The following is a 9,208-nucleotide window of genomic DNA, read 5'->3' on the forward strand; positions in this document are numbered from 1 at the left end:
AGATAAAGAAATTCAGAACTAAGCAGAGTGACGGTAGGGTTGCACCACCATCCATACAGATGGCAAATCTGGGAGGAAAAAAATGTCATTGTGAGGCAGCAAAACCCTTTAGTTTTTAAAGAATTAAAACATTTGAAAGATATTAACCAAGTTCTATACACATTACTTTGCTTTAGGGACCAATGAGGAATCCAGTTTAATTCATTTTTTGAAAGTCAGGTCATTTTAGGGTTAAATGTTCTGATTTTTTTTCTGCACCGTTCACACACAGAGAACATGCATACTAACGGTGCCGTAGCGTGCCCAAGCATGTGTTTTCCTCCCACGTTAAGGGGAAGTTCCTAGAAAAAAATTGCAGCATTGTGCTTTCAAATGTCTGAAACGCCGCTGGAGCCTTCAGCCGTCACGCCGTGTGACATGTTTAGACATGAGGTGTTGCAATCTGACACACAACTTCATAAAAGTAGGACAAAAGAACACAGACTCCACATGTGCTGAAAGAATATGAACTATATATTTAAAGAACTGACTAACAATAACAAATCAATAAAACAAACAAACAAACAAACATGTGCAAAGAGAGTCTGGGCGAGGGGTAAAAGCCAAAATGTTTTTACAGTGTAAACCTATAGGTTTGTCACTACAGGTGGAGTGCAGAGTAACACAAACAGTAACATTCAGACGTTTCCATACAAACGCAGCAGCTCAGGTTGAAGGAATTCAGTGTTAAATACAGTAACTGATTTTCAGATTGTCTCAACAGCACGACAGTCTCTTTAAAGCTTAAAGGATTTGACTAATCTCTAAGGAGGAAAAGGAGCGACCGTTCTCCCACCTCCAAAGATGAATCAACATGCATACATAGTCGAAAAACAAAACAGTGAAATGGACTGGATTTATTGGGTTAGTCGTCTTCTAAGCTGCTGGTCCTAAATGAAATCAAGATGCGTAGAGTGTGGAAACAAAACCAGACATGCAGGGAAGAATGAAAACTAACTCCTCTCAGTATGAGCACCGCCATCCAAGACCCAGCGTCATTCATCTAATGCCAAAAACCAACACTTTTTCATGGTCATCCCTTCATTTCTGTCTTCATCTTGTGCACTTTGGATTTCTCTTTGGAGCTGTATTTGTTTCCTGCTGTGTAACAGAAAGGATCGACATCTTTCAGAATACTGCGGCGCGGACTCTTTGTTCGTGAGGACATTCTTTGGGACGTTTTAACCTTGTTGAACAAAACACGTGACCTCGTCCCAAGACGGCAGCCTGCAGGTGCAGTCGAGCACAGTGCTAACTTTGGGGTTGTTGGTTGACTTTAGCATTCCTTTACATTCGCTTAATTGGGAGAAGTCAGGCTGTACCCTATGGGGTCAGCCCTACTTTTTCCCTCTTTGTCTACACCTTCACAGCTCAAAAGCTCATCTCTCTTTCATTTAAAATATTAGGAGGGAAAAGTTGGCGTCCTTCTCCTCCGGCGTCTTTCACACGTGCCACACCGTTTCAGACTGTTAAGGGAGAGCGGGATGCTCAGGGTCTGCTGTCTTGCTCTGTAGCTTTCAGTTCTAACGCCGACTGTGCCTCAGAAGGGGGCAGGAGTGTGAGTCCATCTAGGCTGGTGCTGTGTATTTCCAGGCTGGTGAGGAGGCGCTGGAGTTGTGTGACGGTGGTCTCCAGCTGCTGCTTCTCCTCCTCCAGAGCAGAAACCTGCTCCTTCAGCCGACTCTCAGACTGAGCCAAAACCTCCACTTGACCCTCCAGGTTGAAGACTCGAGCATGGCACACCTGTGGGGCAAATGAGAACGGACTTCTTAATGTCATCCTTCAAAACTACAGACAAGGATAAAGTTCTTGTTCATTAACCAATGAAAATTACTTTGCATTGTCATTCAACAGAATCATGTGCACGCTGTGTGCAATTCTGTGTGTCTGAAATGTTGCTCTCATCTCTAATTCCATATCTCTGGGTTTTGTTTTGATCCAGTGAAACCAGAGATGGGGAAGCTAACCTGCCGATTATGCCAAGGCAGGAGATCTTGATCGACTTAACTGATATGGTGGACAAACACCATACGAGTTTTGTCTTTGAGTATGTTAATTACTGTTGACTCTTTTGCAGGATGGCCCAAAGCCTGGCCAGCAAAGACTATTCTAACCCAAATGTCTAATCAATCCTTATTTTCCTCAGCACAGGTTTCCTGAAAGTATCAGGTCGGATAACGGGTCCCACTTTAGGATCGGTAAATGAATAGATCTAACTTTGAAGCATCAATTGACAAAAATCTGTGCACAGACCAAATTTAACTGGGTTCAAATGCTTCCTACTGCTCTCATGACAGTCAGATGCTTTATGAATTCTAACACTGAGGAGCTCGTGGGGGGTGAACTAACAGGTCCACAGTTTCCAGGACCTGCAGGAGGTCCTGGATGGAGGCAGGTGAGAGGCCGGGCTCCAGACTCTGACAAGCAGAACCACACACAGCTGAGTGGGTCCTTCTGAAGGTTAGGGAGTGGTTCGACCCACTGTGATGAGGCCTGAACCCACCGCATTCTACGTTTGCTATCATATAATCTAACTAATTTTACTGCTCATTGGTTGGTCAGCAATGCATGCTGCTTGACACTCGGAGCTCCGTACAACTTTGATCCAACTTTTAATAACTATTCATTAACTTTTAAATAAATGGCTTTTTTTTTCCAAACAAGCTTTTTGTATCTTACTTCCTCATCAACCAACTTGGGGAGGCTAGACTTCCTCAACAGTACCTGCAGCTCCTCAAGCAGGTCCAGGTTCTGCTGGCGCAGACTCTGATTGGTCCTCTCCAGCTGCGCAGCTCGCTGTTGCTGGTTGAGGGTCGGGGGCGTGTCCTGCAGTTCGTCCTGCAGTACGTGATACTCCACCTCATACGCCTGCAGCTGCTTGGAAACGTCCATCTCACAGACCTAGCAACAATAGTTCAAGATTTATGGACATTTTTTTAAAATTGATATAGTTATGATAGTTTCAGTGCTTTCTGGAACTTGCTTAGTATCAACACTTTATTTTTGCTTTGAGAATATATTAAAGATCCACTCCAATGAAAATCCGGTTTTGGGTGTCTTTAACATGTTTTTATACCATTTAGCTGATGATGGAGGACATATATAGTTTGGAAAAGCTTATTTGTGATGTTAAAAAAAAGCTGGTCAGCCCACAAGCTTCTGCTCCAACTAGATCCATGAATGTCTTTCTGGTCTGAGCTGGAATCTGGCTCAAAGGAGAACGGCTGGATGGCTCCAATATTACTCGCCATTTTAGTTAAACCGGTAATGATAGGTTGGGGGCGTGAGGGGCTGGAGGCTAGTGGGAGAGCGCTTAAATAGATGGGTGAAGGGAAGTGGGGTACACACTAAAAGTCGTGCCTACAACTCCTAGGAAAATTTCTAATGAACTCTACAGAAGAAATATGCTAGGATATGTCCTTTTTATTTTACCTAAAAACAACAGAATCATACTTAAAAGACCACTGGAACCTAGGGGTGTGTATTGGCAAGAATCTGGCGATACGTTACGTATCACGACACACGTCTCACAATACAATACATATCACAATATATCCCAAGACTGTTCCACATCAATTTTTTCCTGTTGTCAGACTTTCTTGTTTATATTGATTATAATTCAACAACTGCTTAAGCCAAACTGCAAACACTATTTTTAATGTTAAAATAGTCATATTTAGCCAACTAGATTCAATCTGTTTTCAGTGCAGAAAAGGCCTGTAGTTGGATGTTGTGAGAATCCCTGGGCAGAGTTTCTGTAGACAAAAGGCTGGTGGGTGAGAACACAAAATAAAATAATAAGAAAAAACCCCACAAAGATTAGGTTTAAATGGTCCAAAAATAACAAAATAGCTGATGATCAACTAAGTCAGTTCATGTCGATTGAAATGGCAACATAGTGGCATGCATGTTAGTCACAACTTGCCCAAACCTGTCCAGATTGGCCAGAATTATGATGGAAACTGAGTTATTACTTTTGTGAAGGACTGCCCCCTTTTTTCTCACCTGGTTGATGGTCTTCTCCATCTGCACCAGGCCCAGGTTTGGCAGTGTGGTTTTGATGAAGTCCACTATGGACTCCAGACTGTCGTGCTGCAGGATCAGAGGCTTGTGGCTTCCCAGCAGACTCAAGGCCACCTTGAATATGACCTCTGGGCCCTGGAGGAACAACATGTCTGACAGAGAGCAATGGCGTTAGAGGCCGCTGAATCAATCCGAGAAATGGGACAAAGCCCTGACGTGAAAGCTTTTTCCTATTAAAATGAAAAACACAGAAAAACCAGGTGTTGACAGTGAAGATTATAGTATTTACTGGTTTCTTAAAGGCTTTCTTATGAGGACGTCACGAAAAACAATCAAACAAAAAGCTTAAGCAAACATATATATTCGGTTGAATGTGGAAGAAAGAGTAGGTGTGTGCGTTGGTGCGAGTATAGCGAGTGTTGAATCTATGAGGGTGTGGTGAAGGGTTGGGCAGGATTGCATGAGATCATGCTCAAGATTAAGGAATGGGAGCAGAGGTGTGGAGCGCAGTATTCAATATCAAACAAGTCATTCCAAAGATAATGCCCTCACGCTCAACTACACACACAACCACGCAGATTGTTCGGCTCTGCTGAGCACAAGGAGCCAGCAAGTCTGATTTAGTAACCGAGCATCAAATGAGAAATTAGCCGTGAACACAATAGGACAAGAATGAAGAAGACAACCGATAACAGCTGTGAAGATACTTGCTAAGGTGATAAGGGGCCACTTTAAAAGGAAAGCAGCCGGACTAATCTCTAACACAGACTCCTTGACGCACTTAAACCTAAAATTAACAACAACCTCCTTTAGTGAAACTAATGGAAACCTTCAACTTTTTCGTGAAAACTGCCAAAAAAAGAGAGAGAATTGCTTTAGCTCGGTCTTAAAGAAGCTACAAAAAGTATTAATTCATACAAATTACATAAATATATAGAAATGTGTTCTATTTAAATAAATGGTTCATTGAAAGCAAACCAGCAGCCAGTCTCCATTTTTTAGCTTTCGATTTCAGACTGGAATGAGCTGTTTTTGTCTTGCCAGAAGCAGCTAATTGGTTGTAGGTCAACTTCACAAGGTGTGGTGTTACAAAACTTTATCTCTTAAAAGTACATCTGTACGAGAGTAAGAAACAGCTAAAGCTGACATAAATCATCAACCCAAAATCGAAATCTCTTGATGTTATATTTCTGCGAATATTCGCTCAAAAACAAAGAGAATGCTTTAAAAACGTTAAAGCAAAGGACTTTAATTGCTCAAACTCATCTAAACTGCATGATTTGGGGTACAAATGATAACTTTCTAAAGTAGTTTCAAATGTCTCACCTCATTACTTTGTCCTGTCAAATAAGCCACTAAAGTAAAGTCTTTAGGAAGGATCATCATTCGGTCTTCTCCTATGATCATCTAAAACACATCTTAATTGACAGTAGTAACTGCTCTGAAGATAAAGGCCAACTTTATTATCTGGTTATTTGCTTGTTGAAAGATCAAACAGCAACCTGGAGTAAGACTGACAGCAGGTTTCAATGAAATGCTTTTAAATTAACTTTTGTCCCCCGGTATGTCAATTCCATATTTTCAGCCTCAAGCAAATGTTTTCAGGTTGAAGGTTCCCTTCTTCCTTTGCCAACTGAAAGTAGCTTAGAATTTGACCTCAGACAAAAAGAAGTCGCCCTCTTTTAAAAACCCATCCAGATAAAAATAAAATTTGGGGCATTTTTTCTATGATGGAAGGCATTAAAATAAGAAAATTAGGACTAAGTTGAATTTCTAACTGTTAATTTAATCAAATAACTTTGAATCAGGAGCAGATGAAAAAAATGCAGTTTAAAGAAAAAAGAGCGTATTTGTGACATAGAAAATATGGAGGCCGGGCCACAAGCTCTGAACTCTAAGGAAGGGCGAGGGGAATGGGGGAGGGGTTGTTCAACTCCAGTGGTCCCGCCCACAACCCAGAACTATACTGCCTCTCTGCAGAAACTATGTCCTAGAAAGCAGTTTTTAAAATTCTGGTTAAAAAATGTCATAATCTTAATTTAAAAACAAGTGGGAATGCTTTTAAAATAGACAAGTAGATGACTGGAGGAGCTCTCTAGATGTTTATGGGTAAACTTTCCTCATGTATGTGCAACAGCTTTTTATTGACAGATCACCTAAGAATTTTGAATTAGCAACTGATTAATTTAGGAAAAGACAGAAAAGATTTCAGTTGTTTTGAAAATTACATTTCTGCTTTTCACCTATTCATTCAAATATTTTTAACCTTCATTTATTGTTTAATGGTCTGTTTCTGATGGGCTGTTCCGTCACACTGCAGCCATCCCTGAATTTATTCACCCCTCCACTGTTTTCTGTCCCGCTGCTGTCATTGCTCTCTCTTCTGCATCATCTCAGTTTTAAGATCTCTCCAGGAAAAATAAACCTAACTACAGTCTGGCTTCTCTCATAGCATCAGTGGGTTTACTTTGCTTAGTCACAGCCTGGCGTGTTCTTTGAGAGCAGAAACATAAAATTGTCGGGCCTTACCGAAGACGCGAGCCACAAAGCCGAGGGGGAAGTGAGAGGCGAATAAAGTAAGGAACCAAGGAGTGGCGTACAAGCTGGGCCCGATCTCCTGCTGCTCAAAGTGGCCGTGCAAATCCCTGTGGTAGTCGTGAAGCAGCCGCGACAGCTGGTACATCTGAATCTAACAGGACAGAGAAAACAGAAGTATGGTCATTGGTATAAAGAAAAGGGAGGCATTAAAAATTACAGCATTAAAACATTTTTATTTTGGAAGAAAGTTGAGGAATTGGACATGGTTCAACAGTAGCAGTGAATGGGTAAGGGTATTCCAACTGACATACTAGAACAGTGACATGCAAGCCAAAACACGATTGTTATCTACCAACATCCAAGTTTGAGATGAAAGACGTTAATTGGATTTTGAGGCGTTTGTCTGATATATCTTGTTGCAACAGGAAATTGTTCTGGTTCATCCACAAAGTCAGGTTGCAAACACAAACACCCAGGCCGGTGAAAAAAGAGGGATATCAATATCATGTGGTACTTAAACTCTAATTTGTGTTTGTTTTCTCTATAAAATACGACAGTTGTAGATTATGTAAAGTAGGTACATCCTGATCCGATCATGTGATCAGAAATCAGACTAATCACGTCGTTTCTCAAACCGGATGTTGTTCTCATTATTATAATCACTGCTATTTTTTTAATCTTATTATTACAGAGAAATACTTTACTAGAAGTCTGCATATCATGAACAGATATTTTATTACCGTAAAGCGCAGCTGAATATGGCACTAGTTTGAGCAGGAGGTGCACAAGAACGTTTTTGTGGAATTAGTGAGATACTCAGACTTTCAGACTCAGAAACCCTCAATAAATGCCTAAAACTGACCGCAGGAGTCCCTTTTGTTTTTACCACAACACAAACAATGACCTAAAAGGAATTTTCAAAGAAAAAAGTCCTTTTAAAAATGAAAGTTAAATGGAGAGACGGCAGCAAGACGGCTGCCAAGGGACAGTCTACAAAGTGCAATCTCTAGGAAAAAATGTACATAAAAATAATAATTTCTCAAAACAACAAAAATCCATAAATGGTTATATTGATATGAGGTAGTCATGAATACTCGTCATCAAAATTTACATTTTTAATGGAGATATGAATCACATATGATCAAAACAGTTTAAATTCTCAGAAGACACTAAAGGTACAGTAACCAAACTTTCTCAAATGACTAATTATTACCTAAATTTACTAGTTAATAGTTTTCCTAGTTGAGCTATTTTTGCTTGTTCAAGCTACTTCACAGATGTACACTGTTTAAGTGTAAAATGTTAAAATAAAGTGAATAAAATAAAAGTAGGACAGAACATGGATCTCTGGACTCTGTGTTGGCAGATTCTCAAAATCAAAAAACTCTATCGGAATAGGGCCAAAAAACCTGATTAGGACTTCCCTCATCCCCTATTAAATATTCGTCTGTCAAAAAGAATTTAATTAATTGTTTAAAAGGGAGCGGGAGGAGGCGAATTTATATAATCCCAACCGTTAACTTTTTATTTTCTTCTAATACATTATTAGTAATGTTTCATTTAAATCTTATTCTGAGTTACTTTGAAAGTCCTTTAGCCAACATGCTGTGGAATTATAAACAGTTGTGACTTCGGTGGAACCCCACAAAAAAGAAAACTTGATTGAACAATAACAAAAAACTAGCCTTAACATTCAATTAATGTGATCAAAAAAAGAAAAAATGAAAGACAAGAAAAACAACCTGAATCTAAGTCACTTTCTTACTTCACCAGATGTTGACTCTTTTCATTATAGAAAATAGTGGGAAAAATGTCAGAAAACCCCTTAAAGTGATCCAAATTCCAAGTTAATTTGGGATTAAGGTTTACGGTGTGATTCAGCGGATTGGAACAATGCACAAAAGACAAAGGCGTACTGAGTGTGCTTGCGTTTTTTTACCTGTAGGATTATCATGTCAGGCCTGTATTGTTTACGAAGCCCTATGTCATACATCAGAAATTTGAGCATGTTGAAGGCATCCTCCTCCCCCATGTGTAGAAGCAGAACTCCAGCTATAAACGACAGGCCCTGACAGTAGCCCACCTTCAAAAACAGGGACAAATAAAAGGAACATGGCAGAGAATGGTTACAGCTTCTAGATATTTATGTATTATTACTTTATATATTTATTTATTAGTGAAAAAAGAACATTTGGAAAAGGAGGAAACTAATGAAAACTGGTACCTCAGGGTCAAGCAATGAGTATGCTTTGAGTATATTGTACAGAGAAAGCTGTCCCGCACCCAGCTGAGCTTGGAAATATGGATGACTGGGAAAAGTGCGACCTGGAGCAAAAAAAAAAAAGACAGCTGTCACGCATCTGTTGCAAACCAAACCTTTAAATAATCCCATTTAATTGGGCTGCAAAAACAAAGTCGGTGTTTGACGTTGAAGATCACGCTGGCAGATATCTGCAACTCAGCACCGCTTAGGTGGATTAACAGGGTTTAATCTGGCATCTCTTTTGCAGGAGTCTATCTGCAGCGATGCACAAGAGAGCCTCTGGGTGTGTACAAACATTTACAGGAATCGAGTAATGCCAGACCTGACACCTTGCTGTTGATGTCT

The 9,208-nt window shown here is 40.2% G+C and overlaps 1 protein-coding gene across 6 annotated transcripts in view; it reads right to left on the reverse strand.

The window, feature by feature from the left end:
• Positions 1–490: 490 nt before the first annotated feature.
• tbc1d1 (TBC1 (tre-2/USP6, BUB2, cdc16) domain family, member 1) overlaps positions 491–9,208 on the reverse strand; it is a 47,581-nt gene continuing 38,863 nt past the window's right edge. For all 6 annotated transcript variants that reach the window (XM_024289439.2, XM_024289438.2, XM_024289436.2 and 3 more), the window contains 6 exons: positions 8,825–8,925; positions 8,540–8,683; positions 6,592–6,751; positions 4,045–4,214; positions 2,764–2,940; positions 491–1,782 (listed from right to left, as the gene is read on the reverse strand). In XM_024289439.2, the coding sequence (XP_024145207.1) occupies positions 1,528–1,782; positions 2,764–2,940; positions 4,045–4,214; positions 6,592–6,751; positions 8,540–8,683; positions 8,825–8,925 (1,007 nt within the window). In that variant the 3' untranslated portion in view covers positions 491–1,527. The remainder of the gene's footprint in view (positions 1,783–2,763; positions 2,941–4,044; positions 4,215–6,591; positions 6,752–8,539; positions 8,684–8,824; positions 8,926–9,208) is intronic.

This window comes from Oryzias melastigma, linkage group LG1 (assembly GCF_002922805.2).
Source record: "Oryzias melastigma strain HK-1 linkage group LG1, ASM292280v2, whole genome shotgun sequence".
NCBI lineage: Eukaryota > Metazoa > Chordata > Actinopteri > Beloniformes > Adrianichthyidae > Oryzias > Oryzias melastigma.